Source organism: Equus quagga, chromosome 17 (assembly GCF_021613505.1).
Source record: "Equus quagga isolate Etosha38 chromosome 17, UCLA_HA_Equagga_1.0, whole genome shotgun sequence".
Lineage (NCBI taxonomy): Eukaryota > Metazoa > Chordata > Mammalia > Perissodactyla > Equidae > Equus > Equus quagga.
Window position 1 is genome coordinate 52,587,485 of NC_060283.1, and position 22,896 is coordinate 52,610,380.

The 22,896-nt window shown below is 54.4% G+C and overlaps 1 protein-coding gene across 1 annotated transcript in view; it reads right to left on the reverse strand.

The window, feature by feature from the left end:
• Nucleotides 1-22,896, reverse strand: part of IGFBP2 (insulin like growth factor binding protein 2) — a 25,431-nt gene that overhangs the window by 1,442 nt on the left and 1,093 nt on the right. Inside the window, exons 2-3 of the mRNA XM_046644663.1 lie at nucleotides 2,116-2,348; nucleotides 1,219-1,359 (exon numbers count right to left, since the gene is read on the reverse strand). Coding sequence (XP_046500619.1) covers nucleotides 1,219-1,359; nucleotides 2,116-2,348 — 374 coding nt within the window. The remainder of the gene's footprint in view (nucleotides 1-1,218; nucleotides 1,360-2,115; nucleotides 2,349-22,896) is intronic.

The following is a 22,896-nucleotide window of genomic DNA, read 5'->3' on the forward strand; positions in this document are numbered from 1 at the left end:
GAAAGCACCCAGACTCACAAAATCCAAATCTCTGGGGTGGGGCCCTGGCATCCGTACTTTGTAAGGCTCCCCACAGGATCCCAGTGTGCGGCCAGGGCTCTGAACCTCCACATGAAGACAGAACGGCGGTGGGGCACACTGCTCACTCCCTTCTTCCCTCAGTCCCTCTCTCTGCCTTAGGGGAAATGCACATGTGCTTGTTCTCCCTCAGAAGGGAGGAACTGGAGGAAGGGAGGGGTGGGCTAAGGTAAAAGGGCAACCGATCGCATTAAACATCCACTAAAATCACTGCAAACTCTGTGCGGCTGTGTGAAAAACACCGACAATGTCAAGGGGCAGTACTGGCGACGCACGTCCCTCCCGAGAAGGCATGTGGATGGAGGGCAGCCGGCGCCGCACTGGTTTACCCCCACTGTCTTAATGTTCTCTGATGCACTTGTAACTGTCCTATTACCATCTTTAGAAATATTTTAAGTGGCATTTTTCCATCCCTGAGTCCCGTTCCCTAAGACACCTGGAAACCAGAGAGGCTGCTTGGTCAATGGTTGAAATTGGTGATTCTGGAAGTGTGGTCCCTGAACCATCAGCATCCCCTGGAAGCTTGTGAGAAATACAAACTGTTGGGAGCCAGCCCAGTGGCCTACTGGTTAAGTTCAGCATACTCCACTTCAGCAGCCCAGGGGTTCATGGGTTTAGATCCTGAGCATGGACCCACACACCACCCATCAAGCCATGCTGTGGCAGCTTCCCACATACAAAATAGAGGAAGATGGGCACAGATGTTAGCTCAGGGTGAATCCTCCTCAGCAAAAAACTAAAAGAAATGCAAACTCTTGGTCCCCACCAGAACTCCTGAATGGCAATCTCTGGGGGTGAAGCCCAGGAATCACCTGCAGGCGATTCTGACACTCAGTACAAGTTGAGGAGCATGAGTGTGAGCCCACGTCTCTTCTCCAAGAGGCTCCCTCCCAACCGGATGACAAGCGCTGATGGCCAGGTGGCTGGGTAAGTGGAGTCAGCCTCTGACAGGCCTGAGGCCAGGGAGGGAGGCCTCGCCACCCCCCCCCCCCACTTCATGGCCTGGGAGCGGGCATCCCGAACCCCCTGACCCCCATTTCAGAAGTCTACGTCTCAGCTCTCAGCCCTCAGAGGATTCCAGGTGGGTGGGGCAGGAACAAGGCATACCCTGGGCCCAGGGCCGAGGAGATCTTCTCTCACCTGTTTGAGGTTGTACAGGCCATGCTTGTCACAGTTGGGAATGTGCAAGGAGTAGAGATGCTCCAGAGGGCCCCGCTCATCTGGAAGGCGCATGGTGGAGATCCGCTCCAGGACCTGGTCCAATTCCTGTTGGCAGGGGGTCTGGGGGCACAGATGATGCTTAGAGTAAGAATGAGCTCACCGAACACTGGCCTGGGTGCAGCCTCAGGAGAAAGCTTGGACACGGGGAAGGGGCTTCCCCAAGGCCACACAGCCAGCTAGTGGAACCAGGGACTTCCAGCTCCTGGTCTGTGATCTCACCACCACACCGTTGTGCCCCAGCCCACCCGCTAAAGGAGTCAATATGGATGTGAGTTTTCGCTCCTCGCTCTGCGTCAATGGCTTTCAGAGGTCAACATGGGGTCTACTTGCAAATACTGAGTTCAGATGGTGTCTCTAGGGCATCTCTACCCCAACCCAGTGGCCCACACCCCATTCCTTTGCATCAACCCAACCAGGGCCAAGACCCCCGACAGCAGAGCTGAGCTGGCAAGAGGAAGAAGGTAGCTGAGCGAGAGGAGCACATCTCAACAAGAGAGAGCCACGTCCAAGTGGATCCGTCTTCATACCTAGCACCCATTTTCACTGCCTATGTCCCAAAGCCAAGCAGAAGTGTGGACGTTTTAGAAGGAGGGGACTTCAAGAAACCCCATGCCCAGTCCATTTCACAGCCAGAGACACTGAGGCCCCCGAAAGAGATACTGATTGGCCTGAAGGTCACTGAGCACATCAGTGACAGAACCAGAAAGGGAAGTACTTTGCCTGCAGATAACACAGGACATGGATCTTATGGGTGCCCTCCCCAGCTGTAAGACACACACCCCCCCCCGCCCCCCCGTACATCCTCTGCCCTCTGACCCTGGCGGATGGCGGCCGCAGCTTCTTGGGCTCCTCCAGGACGACGTGGTGGTGTTTGCCACCTCTGCCCATCTGCCGGTGCTGCCCGGAGACCTTCTCCCGGTAGACGGCCAGCTCCTTCATGCCCGACTTGAGGGGCTTCCGGCCAGTTCCACCTCCACCTCCCAACGTGTTTGCCGTCCCATCCACGTGGTTCTCAACCAGGCCTCCCTCGGAGTGGTCATCGCCATTGTCTGCAGAGAGGAAGGGAAGAAGAGCTCCAGGTCCTGTTTCCAGAGAGACGGGCCTCCAGGGCCCATCTGGACCCTGATCATGGCAAAGACAGAGATGACTAACATCTAAGCAACTGTGGCCAAGCGATTGACACAGATCACCAATTCCAGTCTCACATCAACTCGGAAGCTGGCACTACTAGAGCCTCCCCCTCCGCCCAGCCTTGCCAGATGGAGAAGTTGAGGCTCACAGAGGTCAAGATCACAAATTCAGACTTGGACGCAGGCTGTCTGACTCCAGAAAAATGCCTGAGACACCTACTCTGTTCCGCCCCCTCCTAGGCAGCTGGGGTGCAGCAGAGGAACACGGATGGATGGACGTGTCCCAAAGGTCCTCACCATGGGAGGGGATGAGGTCCTTTCTGGGGTCCATCACAGTTCCCTAGAAAGACCTCACATACCCACCAGCCCCTAACCCCCGATTTAAGGTCTCCATCATTTATCCTCGGAAAAGCACGCATTGGCTGAGTTTTTAGAACTCGTGTGCAGCGATCACTGGGCCACGCCACATCTGGCAAGGGAGTGAGGAGGAGAGCCACGTCACCACTGGAAGCTCCAGTTTCTAACATCCCTGCCATCACTCTCCCCTTGCCTGTCTCTTCCTGTCCCCTAATGCTTTGCTCCTACGGCTGCCACCGCACTGCCCCAGGGACCCTGACCTGCCTCCACGGCTGTCTGTGCTATGCTACCACCATCCCCCGTTACCCTGAGAGCCCCAGCAGCAGGACCTATGACCTCCTCAGCTTTGGAGTTTCATCTTATCACACGGTGTGTAGCCTCATCCACTAAGTCTCTTTTGACTGTCTCAAACCACCGTCAGTCAGCCAGAGAGAGGCTCTGACTGTGTGCACAGCTCAGGCGGAGGGGGTCTGTGAGCCCCCAGCTGGTACAGGCTCACACTGGCTTAGGCACGTCCGGCTACAGGTGGGCCACAGAACAGAATGGCAGAGAAGAGTCGTAATGCGGGAGACCAGTCCCCGTGAGCTCCAGGGGAGCCGGGACTCAGCCAGTGCCTGGGAGACAGCAGAGCCAACAGGGCCTCTGGCCACGTGGCCTGGAGCAGCTCCCCTGCAGGTCCCGACAAGACCAGGGACCTCGGAGGAGCTGCTTCTAAACCAACCTGCACAGTTCCTCCTCTCCTTTAATGCGCCTTCAAAACTTACAGCCACAAAAGCATAACTGAATGGCTCTTAAAATATTTCTCCACAAGAGTTTCAGGCAAGGTGCTTAGTACATGGTGGTCTCTAGTATGTGGTGGTCCCTGGTACTTGGTGATCCCTGGTACTTGTGGTGCCTAGTACTAGGTGGTCCCTGGTACTTCATGGTGCCTGGTACTTGGTGGCCCCTGGTACTTGGTGGTACCTGGTACTTGATGGTGTCTGGTACTTGGTGGTCCCTGCTACTTGGTAGTCCCCGGTACTTGGTGGTGCCTGGTACTAGGTGGTCCCTGGTACTAGGTAGTTCCTGGTACTTGGTGGTGCCTTTAGAGTTCAGGCCCAGTGGGGTGGGCTCAGAGGGTCCTGGCAAACCAGCGTTCAGTAGAGGTTTGCTCCCATCCCTTCCCTTCCTGCTGGCCTTAGGCCTGGGCAGCTCTCACGGGCCACAGCAGCATCCCTCAGAGCCCAGCACATTCTCTCCAGACTAGTGAGCACTGGTTACGAGGACACACTCAGGTTAAGTCCCAGCTCTGCTGCTGTTTATCCAGATGTATTTCTCCCACACGTATAACCTCTCTGTGCCTCCATTTTCTGAATCGTGAATTGTTGGAGAATCATAGTTCCTGCTCCAGAGAACTGTTGAGAGTATGTTACAGGTAGAGCAGTTAAGATTGGGCCTGGAGCACAGAAACCCTGTGTGTGTTGGGGGTGGTTAGTACTTCAATGATGATGAAGAAGACGCCGATGGTCTCAGTTATCTGTCACTTGGGTGATGTGGAACCCAACCAAGAGCCAGGAAGCAGAGAAGGACAAGCCTGTGAGCATCTCAGCTGTGAGAACAGCTGTCAACCGTCTGTGCCTTGTAAAGTGCTGGTGCCTTCCTCACGAGAGGCGGGGAGAATGGGCGTGGGAGGAACCCTGACTGTTGACAGCACGACCGCTTCACTGAGCCCGGCTTCTGGATATCTGGTGTCCAAGGCCACCGCAGAGGAAAGTCAACAGAATTCAAAGAAGGAAGGCATGTGGACAGTGGCAAGAAGTATCAAACGGCAGGGAAGAAAGAGAACACTAAAGAAATCAAACTTAGGAACTTTGGGGACATTTAGTGCACAGCAAACAACGCCGCAACTACCAACAACCCCTGGCCACTTCCACATTGTGTAGACCAAAATGAAAGTTGTGTTGATCATGATGACGACCTTGGGATGTCCACAAAGCGGAGGAGGTTAACATGTCAAGTTGAAAAAAAAAAAAAACCTATCTATCCAAAATTGTTAAACTTTAGAAAAATAAAAATTGAAATATGTAAATGAGTAAGCCCAGAAAATTCTTCTGAATTCTGAAACCTGGAAAATTCTTCTCTCTAGATGGCTATTACCCCAGGGGCTCTGAGTAGCCTGGGTTTTACCATAAATAAACCAAGTGCAGCTTAAATCCTGTTCCAGAGGCCCCGATGCCACCTGCAGGGGACGGGTGACTTAAGGCATTCGCCACCAAGCAGGGTGGGAGTGCTAGTCCACCACATTCAATCAGACCCCTCAACCCGCCCCAGACTTTACTCACCCACCCGGCCCTCCCCTCTCTGCTCCTGGAGGCTGAAACAGCAGAAATCTAGGGGCCCCAGGAGACGTATTCCCAGTTCCCCTGCTCAGTGGCCCGCCAGGCTCCGCAGAATGGGGACAGGAAGTAGCTGCACCTGGCTGCACAGATTTCCTCTGTCCCACTAGGTGCGCACAAGGTGACCCTCTGGGACTGGCCAGGCAGCTGGGCCGAGCACGAAGATCCCAGCTTCCCTCTTCATACACCCAAAGTGGCGGGCAGGAGGCTGGAGGAGAGGCTTGGGGGAGCCTGAGATAAACTTGGAAGAGAAATAGGAGGATCTGACTCAGGTAACGCTCCATCTCTTCACACTGACCCTTGAGACATAAGGCAGGTGTGACACAAGTAGAGGGGGGACCACCCGCTTCTCCATCACAGATCTCCTGCCACTTCCAACTTTACAGCTTCTCTGCATCTAGACCTGACGGGACAGCCTCAGGCCCCGTCCCCCTCCCTGCAGGCATTGCCCAGGGGACAGGAGGAGGAGAGAAAGGCGCCTAGGGAAGCCCTTTTCCCCTGCTGCCCTGGGAACCACCCAGGATCAGAGAAGGATAAAATGGGAACATCCGGGTTGCATCCTCACCCACCCTGCCCAGCTGGCTTCCTGCCGACAGAGGTGGAGAGAATTTCTGGAGGCCTCAACACCACTGCCAGTGCTCGGGGCCCTGTGTTCCGCTCACATGTAGTGAGACAAGACCAGGGCTCCAGGACCCTGATGGCGCAGCACACGCTACCATTCCTGGACCATCCCCTCTGCCGTCAGGAGGCCTGGGACTCTCAGAAGCTCACCTGCCTCCCCTCCTTTGGGAGGCCGCCTGCCTGCCTGCCCGAGGCTTTGGTTCAGACAGCGGTCTCATTGCGGCTGTAATTACACGTTCTCTGGTTGGAACAGGATGGGCGGCCCGTGTTTAGTCCTATCTGAGATCTTCTAGGAAGTCTCCACTCACCTGAACCCAATGCCTGGAACACCCTCTGGACTAGGGTCGCCCAACCTCAGCACCACTGACCCTGGGACCAGATGATTCCTTGTCGGGAGGGGTCTGTCCTGTGCACTGCAGGATGCTGAGCAGCATCCGGGCCTCTTCCCACCAGATGCCAGGAGCACCCTCCCCAGGTGATGACAATCAAAAAACGTCTATGTACATTGCCAATTGCCCCTGGGAGGTGAACTCGCCCCTAGCTGAAAATCACTGTTCAGGAGTTAGGCTTTATCTAGATGCCTGGAAGTTCCCCAGCCCAGTGCTGAAGACCCCAGGCCCACGTAAAGCAGATCCTGAGCTCTACCCCATTCCCCTCCCTTAGCTAAGACATTCCACTCCCATTCCCTTCCCAGACACACTTCCAGTCCATTAGTCCACCTTCCTGGGGGGGTGGAGGCTGTCCTGGCATCCCAGGGGACTCCCAGCCTGCTCTCCCTCTTTGCCAAGCTCTCCCACACTCACCCCTGCCAGGGTCCGCAGGAGCATCCCCTGGCTGAGCCCACACCACGCTCAGGACCAGGCCCTCCCAGCTCTGGGGACACGTGTGACGGAAGAGAGGGGCACACAGACAGTGTGGGCTCAGCCTGCAGGCTCCAGGCGGGGCGGGCTGCTCATCAGACACAGCAGGCATGGTGCCCAGGGCCTGGAGAATGTTTTCATTTCTTTTAAAATCAGAAGGAAAAATAAGCTTTGTGGTCAATGAAAACGTCTTCATATGCAATACTGACATATTCGCAGTTATAAAATATGATTTAAAGTATTCTTTAATGAGTGCCCACAAAGGCAAGTGCCAAGAGCCCACGAAAGACAGCACGGCCCTGCTCCAGGCCCCAAGGACGGGGTCAGCCAGGCAGTCTTCTCCCGGGGGACGGAGCGGCTTCCTGTCCCAAGATGTCCCCACCCTCTCCGAGGTGAAGGTCCATTTGTCCACCTTCACGGAAGCCACCAGATTCATGGGTATGTTTTGTCCTATTTCTTTACTGGTCTCATCAGTGCCAGCGAACCTGCCAGTAAGATGAGGAAACCCCCAGGCCGGTCTGCTGATGCACAGGCCAACGCCCCACATCTGGAAGCAGAAGCCCAGGGAAGGGAAATGAAAGAGTTGACTGCGTGGAGCTCAGGAAGGACTGTAGGCTGGAAAAGCGCCCATTCCTTGACTGTTACTGTGCGCGGCCAAAGAGGCTCAAGAATTCAGGCTCCCGAGTCTAATCAGCTGACTGAACCCCAGCTTGACCACCTAGCTGTGCAGCCCTAGACAAGTTACTTAAGCTCTCTGTGCCTCCATTGCCCATCCATAAAACGCAAACAGCACCCTCCTCCAGTGGGTGGCCGGGAGGATTCCGAGAGATGCTGCATGCATAGATAGTGCCAGACACACGGTAGGAACACAGGGCTAACTGCTTCCATTTCTCCCCCCAGAGAAGTACCCACACAGCACCCTCACACAGAGCCAGACAAGGGCATTCTCCCACGTTACCAAGTTCTTCCCATACCTTCTCTTATAGGTGACAGGCGCAGCCTGCAGACAAACATTCCAGATGGAAAACTCCAGCTAGAGATGGAATTTGCCCTCAGAACAAAAATACCAAGTTGCATTTTTCTTCTGCCTAAGAGAGTTAGGTTCAGAATAATATTTATTAAGCAACCACTTATGTATGCAGCTCCGAGGGCGGCAGAGCAAGGCCACTCTGAGAAACGGTTCTCAGCAACTCAAATCACCTAACAAAAAGGCTTCTGGCCCACAGATGACTGACAGGACCCGCAAGGCCCCCAGGGAGCTCTCACCCTGAGTGTGAGTAAGCATTAGCTGCTCTCCCCTGCGGAGCGACCTGGGAGATGGGTCAACACGGAGTTTCCCGATTATATCCAGAAAGTAAAGCTTTTCCAGAGAGAAGTGGGGGAGACAAGAGGGGGAGAGTTGAGTCCCAGACTCCTCTGTGAAGGGCTTGGAGACAGGGCGGAGTCGCATCCCGCTGTAGGTACCTGCCGCACCTTTCTGCCTTCCACACCTGGGGGAGCCGGAGATGAGGAAGGCTGATGGAATGAGAGGAGGCGGACAGTTGTCCCATTTTACAGACAGCAAACTCGAGGCCCAGAAGGCCTGCCATCGGAGTCTACAGGAGCACACGCCACATCTCTGCCATTTTCAGAGGTGTGTCACAATCGGCACAGGGTCCCCACACTGCCCTTCAACCCAGCCTTACTAATCCAGCCAAGGAGGGTGCTGGATGCTGAGAATCCGAAAGAACTTTGTGTCTACTTCTGTGCATTATTACTCTGCTTTTAAAGCTTAATTTTGGCAAAGCCCTTTCTTCCCCAACATAATCTGTGTGATTGTGGCACTGACGCCATTACTCAAGGGGTGAAAACCCTCGTGTCTGACGGATCCTCACTAGCATGAAACCGCACTTTCTCCTAATGCGATGCTCTGACCTCAGCGCTCCGTCTGACATTGGGTGATTCCTATCTAAGGGAGACGTAAAGCATTCTTAGGAAAACATGCCCCAAGAATGTAAAAGCACCCCCTATTCCTTCCTGCTCAGAGAGTGAGGCATCAGTCCGCACGCAGGCCTGGAGAGAAGAGGGCATCTTCCCCCAAACCATGTTCCTAACAGGTGGATGTGTCTCCTTTCTTCTTTTCTTTCTTTTCAAGAAACCTGAGCCTTCTTCGAACCTTCTCCTTCGTCTGTCTCTTGACTTTTGGAAATCCAAGAGCTGGGGCACCACAGACATGATCTAATCCAACCTGGAATCCATCACTACCTCCAGTGGATTCACCTCCAACAGGTGACAGCATTCCAGGCCCTTCGAGAATGGATCCAAGGAACAGGACAGAATGCTGGCTGCTTTCCTGCTTCCATCCTGCTGGGCACAGAACTCACTTGGCTCCTTCATTGTTGATTTCTCCTAAAATGCACTTAACCTTGACACATGTTGGGCAAAAGAATAAATACTACCTACCATCTTCCTCCTGCCTCCCAGACAACTTCTGCGCTAACACCCATGGCAGTGGACAATTCATTAACAAATCCGAATGGGCAAAGGAGGCTAGGAGTCAAGAGCCCTAAAGTCCAGTCCTGGCTTTGCCACTTAGGATCACCCATCATTCTGGCCAAATCTTTTAACCTTCCTGAGCTCTAACTTCTCAAGTCTGAAAAGTGGGAATAATAATTCTACTAAAGTGAAGGCTGCTATTCCCATCTAGCCTGTGGCCACTATGTTCAATAACACAGCCCACCAAGAGGCCGGGGTGGAAAATTCAGGCCATGCTAGGCAGCCGGGGGAGGCAGGAGTCAGAAATGGGGTTGGGTAGAAAGGGGAGCCTATTTGCTATTTTTCAGCTAATGTTTAACTGGAGGTCCCTGTCTCCCTAGGGAGTGACACTGTTTGTGTCTTCCTCCACCTCTTTTCCACAAGGTCAGAAGCAGCAGGCGGCAGTGGCGTCCCCCGCTGGAATTCTGAATAGTGCGTGCACGGATGTCTGCGGTGGTGTAGGGCTGGCACCCGGGACGCATTCCAGCTCAGTTACTGATGTTCTCCCGGTTTGTCCATCGACCCCCTGCTGACACCCAGCTTCATTCCAGACTCCCTTCCCATTCCTTCCCCCCTGAGGCCCTGCTCCTCGCAAGGGAGGCAGCTAAGCAGACCTGACATCTCTCAGGCGCCACCAGGTTCTGGAGAAATCCCTCTGGCAACAGACCAGCAGCTCCCCAGCATGGTTGTCAAACCAAAGGAGGTGGTTCCTCATCTCCGGATTCCCCCTGTGGTAGGAAATGAATGCAAGCAGCCTCCTGAGATGTTCCAGGCCCACAAGCCTTCCAGGTTCCATCACACAGGGCAGGCACTGGCCTTTCTCCTCTGGGGATCAGCTCCCTGCAGCCGCAGCGACCAGGAGTCTATCGCCCAGTGAGTGTCGAAGAACCAGTGAACTCTGCAGAGCGGACCGGCCAGCAGGCACTGCCACCGCCCTCACACAGGGAAGAAATTGCTGCTGGAGAGGACGCGTATGCAAGGAGGGCAGAGGCCCAACTACTTGCCGAGTCCCCCGAACCCTTTCTGGATTTCCTGTGGAACACCAGCTCTTGGGCTCAGAGCCTTGGCCAACCAGTTCCATCATGCTAAGAGAAGTGCTAGCCCGAAAGCCAGCGCTCCCAGGATCTGATCCCGACAGGACCGCCATGCCTGGGACTGAGTGATGCCAGGCAGGGGGTTTAAGATGTGAGGTTTCAAAGTGCTCATCTGTAACTCCAGGGAGTTAGACTAGGTGAATGGTTCCCAACTGTGGCTCTTCCTCAGAAATCATCTGAAGAGCTTGCTAAAAATAGAGACCTGGACTCCAGCCCCCGAGGCTCAGAGACAGGAGGCCTGGGCACGGGTCAAGGACTCTGTATTTCTAACAATCCCCTTCAAGCTCTGGCACCTCCAGGGCCCCATTCCTTTGCGATTCTCTCTCCTGCCTCGGTTTCCTGAAGAACTTCTTGGTTAGAAGAAGAGATAGATCCCTCTCCTTTTCAAGAGATATGGCTTCACATACACACGTTGCAAAGACGCAGCCTCGGGAGCCCTTTCCATCCACTGACTCATGGCTTCATAAACAGACACACGTGTGCTTGGATGCACAGAGGGGCCCTTCTCGGCCAGGCATCACGGAGATTTCTAGAGCATGCCCTCACGTCGCTGTATCCCCTCGGGCTCCCCCTGAGTGAGCAGAAACAGCATGGCCTCTGCAGAGCGTCCTGCCTATGAACTCTCCGAAGGGCTGCTTTATAAACACCAGGGTCACTCCTGGAATCGCAAAGACCAAGGGAGGGTCAGGGCTGAGGCAGACAGAGAAAACAAAACATGCTCACACTCAGCCAAGGTCCTCTGGGACTCAGCCAGTCAGGCTGTCCTTGAAGAGCCAGAGAAATTGATATCAAGATGGCAAACAGCACTATCACCTTTCACTCCTTCCCACGGGTCCCAAACATTTCTCTCCTGGTCCAATGAAAGGTGCCGGAGAACCTGGCCAGGTGACCTACCTGCGGAAGGGCCCAAGTGAGTAGAGAGCAAGCTTTGCTGCAAACTTGGACCAGTGGCCATGGGAACGGGAAGAATGTGCCTGACCCAGCAGTTCTACTTCTCTCAGACATGTGCACAGGGGCACGTGCACAAAACTGTGTATTACAGCATTTGTAGTTACAGAAAACGACTAGCAACCTGATCCAAAAGCCTTTCAATAGGTGAATGGATAAATGAAAATTGTAACCAATGGGCCACTGGGACCAATTTGAGCTGACCGCATCTTATCAACAGAGTGAGTTAAGAGTGGTCTTTCAGGAACTGAGAGTCAACCCCTTGTCCAGTTCAGGCCTACTGAGACCACCAACCCATCAACTGGGCCTGTGCAAATGCCAGACACATGATCTTTTTGACATCAAGGAGCTGAAAATTCCACCCTCAGATCAGGGTGATGCCGCCATTTTGTGAACATGCATCATACGAGGAGACATGAAGCTTGACTACGCTTGCACAAATCATCAGTTACCTACTTCTCCTCACCTCTCATCATCTATCTCCACGCTTCGGACCACCCTGCCCTTCACCCTATAAATTGTGCCCCCAGCCCTGGATCAGGGAGACAGATTTGAGTGTCGCCTCCTGTCTCCTTGCTGGTCAACCTCACAATAAAGCTTTTTCTTTCCTCAAAGGCTGATGCCATAATAATCGTGCTTTTTATGCACCTCGGGCAGAGAACTCCCTCTTTGTGTGGTAACGAAATCAGTAAAGTAATATAATGGAATAATATACAGCAGTTAAAAAGAACAGCTCTGACCTGTGATCAGAAGCAGATCTCAAAAACCTAATGTCAGGGCCAGCCCAGCGGCATAGCGGCTAAGTTCATGAATTCTGCTTTGGTGGCCTAGGGTTTGGATCCTGAGCGTGGACCTACGTGCCGCTTATCAAGCCATGCCGTCGTAAGTGTCTCACATGTAAAATAGAGGAAGATGGACACAGATGTTAGCTCAGGGCCAATCTTCCTCAAAAAAAAACTAACGTTGATGGGGGAAGAAGTTGCAGAATGAAACCTTTTATGTACATTTTCAATTTGCTTTCAGAGAACAACTCTAGATATTGGTCATCCATTAGCAAGTCTGTTTAGCTGAGAAAAGGAAACACTAAATAATTCAGGCCAGTGGCTGCCCCGGGGGAGGAGGGACAGGGAGCTGGAGGCAGGTAGGGAGAGCCACCAGAGGAAGTTTTAAAAAATGACTTGAAGCTAATACGACAAAGAAATCAACCACTCCCAGTTCTGGGTGGCAACTTGGTGTTGTTATGTCATTCTTGTTACTTGTCCGCATTTTTAAAATTTTCTTTTAAAAAAGTCACCTCCGTCATTCCACCCATCCCTCACCCTCCTTGTCAAGCAGGGTTACTGGTCAACTTGGGGGGGCCTCTAAAACCCCACTGGCAGGAAGAGGATCAAACAGTAGTGACATGGCCAACTTCACCACCACCCTGAGGCCGGTGCAGTGTCACCAGGGTCAGCTGTCCGCCAGTCAGGGACTGACTGTGGGCTCCTGGCCAGGTCTCTGTGGCAAGAAGAACTGGGAAATGAGTCGGAGAAAAGACCTGAAGAGTGAAAGAGAGACATAGGGTCAAGGAGGGCAAGATGAAGAATCAAGATGGCTCAGACCCGAGAATGGAAAGCCAAGGGATGTGAGCCATAGGGGTGAGGGGGTCACCCAGCTGCAGAGTCGTGAAGGTGCCTCACGGCCAGTGGTGCTCGACGGAAGGGAGACCTTTCTGCTCCTTGAGGACCAGAGAACTGAAACAAGTGACGAGCTGCAGATGGGAAAAAAGTGCACAGATGTCCTCTGGTACAGTTTAGGAGGAACCCTTCAAGCAGGAAGGAGGATGGACAATATGGCCTCCAAGCACCCAAAGACTGCTTGACCGAGTCGAGGAAGGGCATCACTGGGCAAAGTGCTCGTGTGATTTGACTCAGCTTCCTTCGCAGCTCTCTAGCCTGCGTGCGCTGGCAAGAAACCACGGGTCCACGTCTTTCCCGCCTCCTCCAAAGGATAGAAGGTTCTTGAAGACACGAACTCAGACTTAGCTTCCATAGAACTTTAAAGAAAAGCACACATCATGAAAGGAGAACAGGAAGGGAAACATTTTGTGTGCTCAGTTTACTTTTTTGGGAGAAGAGATTGTGCTTTCTTCTTCAAAGAACAAAGGAGGAGGAAGCTCTGAAACTTACTTCCGTGACTTTAGTGGCCATTATTTCACATCAAGATCTTCCCAAGAGCCCTGGTCAAAAGGCTGAAAGAGCCGCCTATTTATGTGCATTAGATTTACATACATTTCTGCGGATTTGGTTTCTTCTCAGATAACAGTCAATGTTTTTAAATGCTTTTCCTGCTTCCCTCCAGGGTGGTAGGACTATCGTATTTTTATAGTTAGTCTCATGGCTTGCACACAGTATGTGCTCAACCAGCGTTTAAGCATTAGGAAGGCTGACTATCGAATGAGCATCCCACACTCTCTGGCCCAGAGTGTCGTGTTCGATTCCTTCTCTCTCTCACTTTTCTGGCCTCTCCCTCACCATCTAGGTCCCAGAGCCTCAAGAGTGGTAGGAATAAAGAAAGGCAATGAGCAAAAAGAAGCATGAGGTGGAAGAGAAAGGACACTTCCCTCTCCCAGGACCCTCATTCAAACAACTGTCCTTATACTCAGCTCAGATGCTGCTGTGTCACCACAGACTGGCTCCCATAGACCAGATTAGGTCCCCCCCAGGCTCTCCTCCCACCGTCCCCTTCTGCCCGCCTCTTCTCCATCCCCACAAGACTGCTCCCAGATACTCCGGGCCTGACAAACTGAATCCAGAGGATGCAAAAGGAAACTAAAAGCTTGCAAAGATGTCCAGGATTGCCGGCCACACTCTCAAAGCAGCACAAGAAGCGTCCTGAATATAAATAAGTGTCTTTAAATAGGTCACGATGCTTTTCTTTTGCTTCCACTAAAAGTTCACTGATTTTGTCTGATGTAATACGGCATCCCATGAGTCGTCTTCATCAGTTACGCTCTCTTGGGTTAGAGACAGCAAACCAAACCAGAGACAACCAGCAGCACCTCAGGGAAGAATCTTCACCTCTGGGGCATAAATGGGCCACGGGCAGCCGTCAGCCATCGGTAGGACCAGGAGTGACAATGGTACCAAAGGCCATGACTGCCCACTGGAAAACCCTCCACCACTGACTCCATTCTGGACTTTCCAAAGCAAAACCACGCCCCACCCCGTGGAAGATGCCACACCTCCTAACAGGGCTCTTAAGTGCCTCTTGGTAATAAACTTGGCCAATCAGAAAACATCTGAAAACAGGCATTTGCCTTCTCCCCCTGTGTGCTGAGATCAGAAGGAGAAGGAGCCGGGCCAGAACCCGTAAGACACCGCTGATTATCTGAGTTTCTGTGCAAAGTCGTTTGTGTACATAATCCCGTCTTATCACCAAGTAATCACATGAGGTTGATAATTTCTTATCCCCTCTCACACCTGACAAAAAAGCCATGGGGGTTGAGGCCAATGGCACAAAGTCACGTACTCAATGGCAGAGCCAAAACCAAACCCAGGTTGTTTCGCTTCATAGCTCTTAATCAACCAGAATGGCATCTGTTCATTGGAGTCGCTCAAGGAAAAGCTCCCAGCAGAGACCTTCTAACCCCAGCACTTCACTTCTTCCGCTCCCCTCACCTCGCCCCTCCCCCTCTCCACAGGCCCTTTATCTTCCCAGGGAAGGAAGCCATCAGTCATATACCAGCTGGCCCCGCCCCACTTCCAAAGCCTTTATGATCCAGTAAACCCGTCGCACCCCCACCCCCTTTATCCTGCCTGACCCACCTCCTGCCACTGTTGCCATAGAAACTATCCGGGCGTTATCAGGCAGTTGCAGGCACAGGGAGCGGGGGAATTGCCATTTTCATTTTATCTTGGCCTCAGGCACTTGAGAAAGCAAGTTCACCATCCAGAGGCAACTTGGCACCTCCATCCAGAAGTCCAGACAATAGCCCGAAAAGAAACTTCCTGGGGCGTTGCATAAAGGAACATTTTTGAGAAGTTATGCCTTAATTACTACCTCCCAGGGCAAAGGAGCATTTCCAAGCAGCAGTATATAATTCACTGCTTCTTTGCATGTGTGAGTCTGATGGAATGGAGCCCTGCAATGAGAATCTGGAGACCCAGACTCCGTCCTGCTCTGCTCCGTGCATTCTGGTCTGTGCCTGCCTTGGCATTTGGACCTGAATGCAGCCTTGATTTCTTCATCTGTCAAGGGGGAAGAATCCTGAGGCTGAAACAGTGCTGAAAAGAAAACCTATGGGCACTTTGGTAGAAGCGGGTGGTGTCTAGAAAAAAAGCAAATTTAACTAGCATTATTTTGCCGTTTCTTCTCTGAGGTAGACGCTTTACAATGCAACTCGGATCCCTCCAGCTAGAGGTCCCCATCTCAACTGCTATCAGGCTGGGACACACTGAGCACACTCTTCTTGCCCACTCCCATCCCCCCTCCCTAGTTCCCCAAGGCTTTCCTGGGCTCAGCGCCCCTCCCCTGCTCCGAGTTTGGCTCCCAGAGCTCAGTTCCTTGAATGAACACAGACTGACACACCCACGCCCGTCCACTAAGTAGAAACCTCCCCAGGCTCTGCCAGGGCCAGCTGAAGCAGGGCCTGCGGGCCAGTTCTCCGGCCCGGCCGCTGGAGGCCCGCCAGCCCTGCCCCCTTCTCCCCAATCTTCACTCCTGCCCTGCCTCCCAACAGCCAGGAAGAGATGTGGGGCTGGCGGCCAGAAGGGGCCCCAAGGGCTGCCAAATGCCCCCTCCCCGCTACAAAAAAAGGAGGAAAGGAAGCAATTCCTAACGACAGTCGACTCTGTACTTCTTTCCGGGGGACCCGGCTTTCTGAGCAAGGTCTCCCTCCGCGTCCTGACTGACACCCAGGAGCTGGGCCAGCCCAGATCTTCCCTGGCTTTGTGAAGGAACAGGAGTGATGGACGGGGAGGAGGAGAGAAGGGTCGAGGGTTAGCAGCCAAGTAGGGGGAGGGGCATAGGAGGATGGTCTGTTTTCCAGTAGAAAAAAAGTCTCCTGTAGCCCCCACACTCTACCCATTGTGGGGGGAGCGTGGGGGGAGTTACTCTGAAACCTGAAAGCCACAAATTCCTCTGGACCAGCTACCTCATCCGTAAGTGGGCTTCTCCTCCCCCAACCCCCACCACGAAGGCCCCCAGAGTCTAAGGGGGCCGGCCACCCCAGATTCCCAGTGCCAAGGCTGTGCTTTGTCCCGACCATCCTGGGTGTCACCACAAGCAATGCTGACCCCCCGAAGACTGGCAGCCACCTTCCGGGGGCCTCACCTCCATGAGATGCCTGAGAACCCAGTCATCATGTCATTGTGCCCAGACAGGCCACCACTCAGAGGGCTTTCCGGACCACAGACGGAATCGGACATTAGGAAGAACCCCAGCGCCCAGAAAACACCCCGCCCAGCGTTCCTGCTGGGAACCCCCAACCCCCAGGAAGTGAGAGACTGCTCCCCCGCTCACTTAGAAGCGAGGTGAACACTGGAGTGAGGAAACGTCACTTTCTGGATAAAACGTCCAGTTTCTTTGCCAGGATCACGTTCAACTTTCTGGCACTCCAAGCGCAGACAGGACGGATCTGAAAACCCATTTTCTCCAAGCAGGAACTGGGCACCACGGGGTCTTGCTGGCTTTGGCAGCCCAGCCAGGGCCCACCTCGCACACGCCGTATTGCTAAGTGTGTGAGGACCAGCTCGCTTCCTCCGTGAGCCTGTTCCGGAACCTGGGTCCCCGCAGGCTTCCTGGGGAGCCATCCACGGAGAAAGGAGCTCCCATCACCAAGAGGTGGCCTCAGGGATTCTCCAGCCCTCAGACCACCGGCAGTGGGACGGCTGGGTCCCACAGGCTGGCTGGCCAGGCGGAGGCAGACCTCAGGACTGTGTCACCTGCTCAGGAGCAGCCAGGCCAGCGCACGTACCCTGTGTCTGAACTCTGGGGCCACCTCTGCCCCCAGTCTAGGCACTACAGAGTGAAGCTCCCACGCCAAGAATGGTCAGTGCCTGCACTAGGACACAGGCCTGAAGCAGAGTTTCACCACGCTTTCTACAAAGGGCTTCGCTACAGTCTGCAGGAGCAGGTCCGAGGCGTGGAGCTCACCATCTTACAGGTGAAGAGAGGACACCAAGGGACTTCTTACAAAAAACCCCAAGTGCTCAGGCTTGAGAAGTACTATCTATCTTATGCACACACGCAGGCACGCACGCACGCAGGCACGCAGGCGCGACCCTGTGGAGCTGGTCCCATCAATGCCCGCCTCACAGAGAAGGAAGCTGGGGCTCAGAGGGAATACATCTCTTGCTTCAGGTGAGCAAGATGCTAAAAAAACCGGGCTTTGAACCGAAACAACTTCACACCCGGAGGAGGCCCCTTACCACCGAGGGATGGCCTTCAGACATTCGAGTGGCCCGCACCCATGTGGCCTTAGCTTTAAAGGCCAGCTAACTAAGCGTCAGAGGAGATGGCACTCGTCACGATGGAGGCGGCCAATGTGTATGAGGACCTGCTAGTCCCAGGCACTTTCCACCTCCATTTCCAGAGCTGCCGTCTCATGCAGCCCATTTAAGAGGTACAATTTCACCACTTCACCAACAGGAAAGGCCCTCACTCCTCATCACCCAGGTTCTTGGAGACAGGTCTGCGCTGGAACCCAGGTCAATCTGACAGCAAAGGCCAGGCTGTCTCCACCACCATCTGCTGCCCACCAGCTCTCCTCTCCAGAGGCCTCCCGGGGCCCTCTTGTCTCTCCTGACTCTGCACACTGGCCACTTCCATTTCTGAAGTCCCCAAGCGCCAGGATTTGGGCCAATCAAAGGAGTCAAGGGAATACAAATAACGGAATCTGGCAGCAATGAACTGTGGCCTGTCCATCACCTGCACATGGCAGGCATCCAGGAACAAAGGCTTTTTCTGCCAAGAGCCCCACTTCCTTGCTTGGCCCACGGAGGTAGATGGATGCAGAGGCCAAGGAGCCAGGTCTGTCCCTCATCTCATTACTTACCTGCTAAGGTGCCCCTTGATGGGGCCCCAGAGTCCACACCTGCAAAAGGGAGGTGAAGAGCCCCCCTGGCAGGGTGCTGTCCGCCAAGGAGACAAAGTAGGCAAAGAAGTCGGTTCCTAACAGGAACAGACAGACGCAGGACGCTCGAGCTCCCGGCGCCTGCCTGCCACCTCAGCAAACGCTGGCCAGAGATGGCAAGGAGGAGCGATGGGCCTGGAACATCTGCCAGCCAGGTCACCGGTGACTTACAAGTAGAACGTCACTCTTCTCTGCCGCGTTTCAGCAGAAGCAGCCTCGGTACGACTCCCCTGAGGGCTCTATGGCCACCTCCCTACCCGAGAAGCCGGCCCTGGCCCTGCCCTCCTCATGGAAGAATCATTCCTGCCTCAAACATTCCGGTCCCCAGTCACTTACGTGATCCCCCTCTAACTGGACTTGGGGAAGGCTGGGGCCATCCATTCCCAGGCCATTTCCTCAAGCCCTGCCCACCTGCTTCGCATCCAGCCAGGTGTCCTAGACGGGGCCACCGTGGGGGAGGCGTGGGAGCGAGGCCGGTCAGACAGGGTGGAGAAAGCGGGGGGCTGGCGACACAGGGCACAGGGAGCACAGGGGATAGAGGAACAAACTAAATGCCGTCCCTGCAGAGGGACTCTCTTTAAAAACAATAATGATTTGTTTGGGTACAGTGTTGTAGCGTGAGAGGAGAGCTAACAAGAGCAAGTGTGGGTACAGCGTGTGGACCCTCTGCTCCTCCCTCACACCCCTCAGCAGCCCCCTAGTGCCCCCCACCCTCCGTACTGCGCTCCTGTTCTGCGTCCCATCAGAACCAGGAATTTTCAGAAGTCCCTCACATCAAACATAGCAATTGCACGTCCCGTTCTCCACGTTGGAGAACAGCTAACCTGAGAACCAGGTAGAGGCCAACCCGACAGCTGGGCCAGAGCAGGGCTTCTCTCAAAGCAAGCCCTCAAATGCTCCATGATGGGTGATGGACCACACTCCGCCTCAGACATCCCATAGACATTTTTATTGAACTAATTTCCATGGAGTCCCCTAACCCAAAGGAGTAACTTGCCCCAAACAATTATTTTAGGGGACTGGCCCAGTTGTGTACTGTTAAGTTCGCACACTCTGCTTCAGTGGCCCAGGGTTTGGATCCCAGGTCTGAACCTACACACTACTCATCAAGCCATGCTGTGGCAGTGTCCCACATACAAAATAATACAACATGGAGGAAGATTGGCAATGGATGTTAGCTCAGGGCCAATCTTCCTCACCAAAAACAAAAACAAAAAACAAAAAAAGTAAGGCTCACTGCTGAAGTAAGCCAACAGTGAGAACCACCTAAGACTCCCTTCTCCCTTTGCCTGTCAGGAAACTCAACAGTCCAATTTGGTCAAGAACCACTGCACAGACAGACCCTCACGATCACAACAGATGGGTTCTTCTTTCCCCCCAGAGTCCACCACCTAGTCTAATTCAGAAATTCCTCAGCCCTGTTTCTGTTTTTGTAAGATCTTTTGACATGGTTATATAGGATTATTTCCTCAAATGTCTTGTCAAAGGAATGGATGGGGTCATCATTACCATACAAAGGGGACGCTCTGGGGGAACACTTTGGACATAAATGGCAATTGGGGAAGGAGACTGCAGGCAAAGCCCCTGATTCTGGAACCTCCTCAAACCCCAGCCTCCACACACCGCCGGCTCTGCTGGTTCGAGGCCAGAGAGCAGAGCCACGCCCTGCTGCTCCCGCGTGGCCCTCGGCTCCCCCATCTCCTTCCAACGCCCGCGGTGACTCAGGAGGAGCAGCTTAGCAGCGCTGGCTCTGGGTGTTCCGTCCAGAAGAGGCGAGGAGGGTGGCAGGCAGGGGTGCTAGCAATCAGCGACAGTGGGTCCCACTCATTCCCCGAGTCTATTTTACGACTTTGAACTCGGTATGCAAATTTATGCAAAACAAGATGCAAAGCAGCGCCTCGAGCCAGAAGTCGCGTTGCCTCTCTCCCCTTTTTTGAGGCTGCGCTGAGCCACAGTAAATCAGCGCTGGCCCCCGCCCCCGCCCGGGCCCGCTCCCGCAGCGACTGCAGACGCGGGGCCTCCCCAGGCCGCCGCCGCCGCCGGGCTCGGAACGACCGCGCGTTTCCAGAGCACCTTTCTCTGCGCGGCGGCTCCGCCCCTCGGCATAATCCCGGGCATTGTGCGCGGCGGAGGCGGCAGGGGGATGCTGAGCGAGCCCGTCCAGCCGGCCCAGGCCCTGAATTCTGAAAGGGCCCGGCCGGGCCCAAGCCCGCTTCCTCTTCCTCCCCGGCATTTCTAGGCACTTCTGTCCCCTCCACCACCAAACACAGCCTCGCACTTTTCAAGTCCAGACCAGGCTGAGCTTAAGGTCCCCCTGCCATTTTTTTCCCCCAGGTTCACCCACCCCCACCCCCCCCCCCCCCCGGCCCCGTCTGACTTCTGGGTTTCTTGGAACCAACCAGTAAGTCCCAGCCCATCACCCCCATGGGATGCGGGCTCAGCACCCGCTGATGTGCCCACCCCCACCCCCTGCATCTCAGCCATCCCCAGGAAGCCAGCAACCAGCCCCTGAGTCCTGGGAACAAAGACAAAAGAGCTAAGAGCAAAGCCGGAACTGCTGGGGTTTGCTGCCTTGAAATAAGAGGGTATGCTTAAAATTCTCAAAGGCAACCTGCTCAAAGAGGAATGCAGGCTGGGATATGGGGGGGTGGGGGGGGGTGGGCTCATTCTTCAGATGGGGGAGAAGAAGGGATGAGAGAGCCAGCGTAGGAGGCGGCAGCATTCAGGGCTAAGGTCTCATCCGGGCTGTGTTCAGTCAGCACCCCCCACCCAGCTCGGACTCCAGCACTCTCCATGCAGCGCCGCCATCCCAGCGGCAGCCCAAGACCCTCTCCAGCACCGAGGCCTCAAAACTTGCCCCCTCTCTTCCCTGCAGCCCTGCAAGCCAAGGCTCCTGCTGTGCCCCCTCCCCTCAGCCCTGCTCTCGCCTCAGACACCCTGCTCTGGGTCACTTCTTTCCAGGGTGCCCCTCAGCTTCCACCCCCCACACACACACCTTGGTGTCCCCTCTTCCCAGCCTGGAGCACGAGAGAAAAATGCGGAAGGCGTCTGTCTGGGCATGGGGAGGAAAAGGCTGAGGAGGCAGCTGGGGCGAGCTGGCCGAGAGGAGTCCCATAACCAGGCAGAAAATCCAGAGCGACATTCTTCCCATGAACTCACGCCATTGTCCCCGGGCGCCCCTGACAACACCCCCCTTGAGGCTCCAGGGAGGGTGGAGTGAATGGGGAGAATCTCCCCCATCGGCTCCCTTCCCAAGACCCGAACCTGCTTCTGGGTCTGGGAAGCAGGAGAGTCCGTGTTCAGCCTGAGAGGCAGAGGAAAGAAGAGGGAAAAAAATCCTCAAACGTTTAGCAAGGACATGAGCCACGCACTTTACCAAAACAGTCAAAATCCAAACGATCCTATGAACTTGGAGGCATTTTGAAAAATTCCCCCTGCTGAGGAAGATGTTTAGTTTGTCAGAGTTCAGCTCAGAAACCACAGGCCCTCCCTGGTGGACCACGGGGTGCGAAGGAAGATGGGGGAGGAACGCAGGCCTGGGGGACGGGCCCCCACCGCGAAAGGACCTTTGCCGAGTCTGTTCCTTCTACTATTACTTTCTAAGAGAAGCGGGGGGGGGGGTTCACTTCGAGGCAGGCTGGGGAGGGAAGCAAGCCCGAGGTTTTCTGGGGGGTTCGGCTCCCAGGAAGCCCCAACTTGCTCTGCACTCAAGGTCAAAATGTGCCAGAGACATAGAAGAAAGATTTCAACTCTGACCCCTAATTCCATTCTCAAGGAGAACAGGGAAAAAAACAATAGCAGGCTGGGGCGGGGGCGGGGGGGGGGAGCGGTTTGTACAACGATGGAAGAAGCTGAGAAGCAAGCAAGAATGTTTTCACTTTTTTTTTTTTTTTTAAGTTTGAGAAACTTAGACTCGCTTGCTTTTTAAACAACAGCGGCAGGCAGTGGACACATTTCCCCACCGTCTCCAAGAGAAAAGAAAATAATTACAGCTTCCTCCAGACCACGGGGGCAGGAGGCTTTCGTAACTTAAAAACAATAAAATAAAATAAAATAATAAAAGTGAGATCCTTATAGCCTGCTCGTGTCCCTCTCAAAACTTTGGGGGGAGGGCCCCTTACAAAGAACCTCGGGGCCCCCATTCTATCGCATAGGAAGAGTTCCCTCAAATTAGGACGGGGGGCTAACACCTCGCTCCAGTAAGAGGACTCGCGCCCACGACCCGGGATCCGCCTGCCCTCCCCCGGGGCCCAGATGCTGAACTGGGCGGCTGCTGCCCCCGCCCCCGGGACCCCGGCCGGCCGCCCGGCTTAAGTTACATGGGCTCAACTGCTGGGGTCTCTTCCTGGCCTCCGGAAGGTCCCTCTTTTATTGTTCACCCAACACAGAGGCAAGACCCTTCTTCGTTCTCTGTGCAATATAGCAGCGTTCGTTTTCATTTTTCTCTTAAGCAACCCACCCTACAAAGCACCAAGTCCTTTCTTCCCACCTCACAATCCCAGGAAGAAGGTCCCTCAACGTGCTGGCGCCCCTCTCTCACTAGAGGTCCCTGGTGTCATCGGCACCGCCAGCCTCCGCCACCCG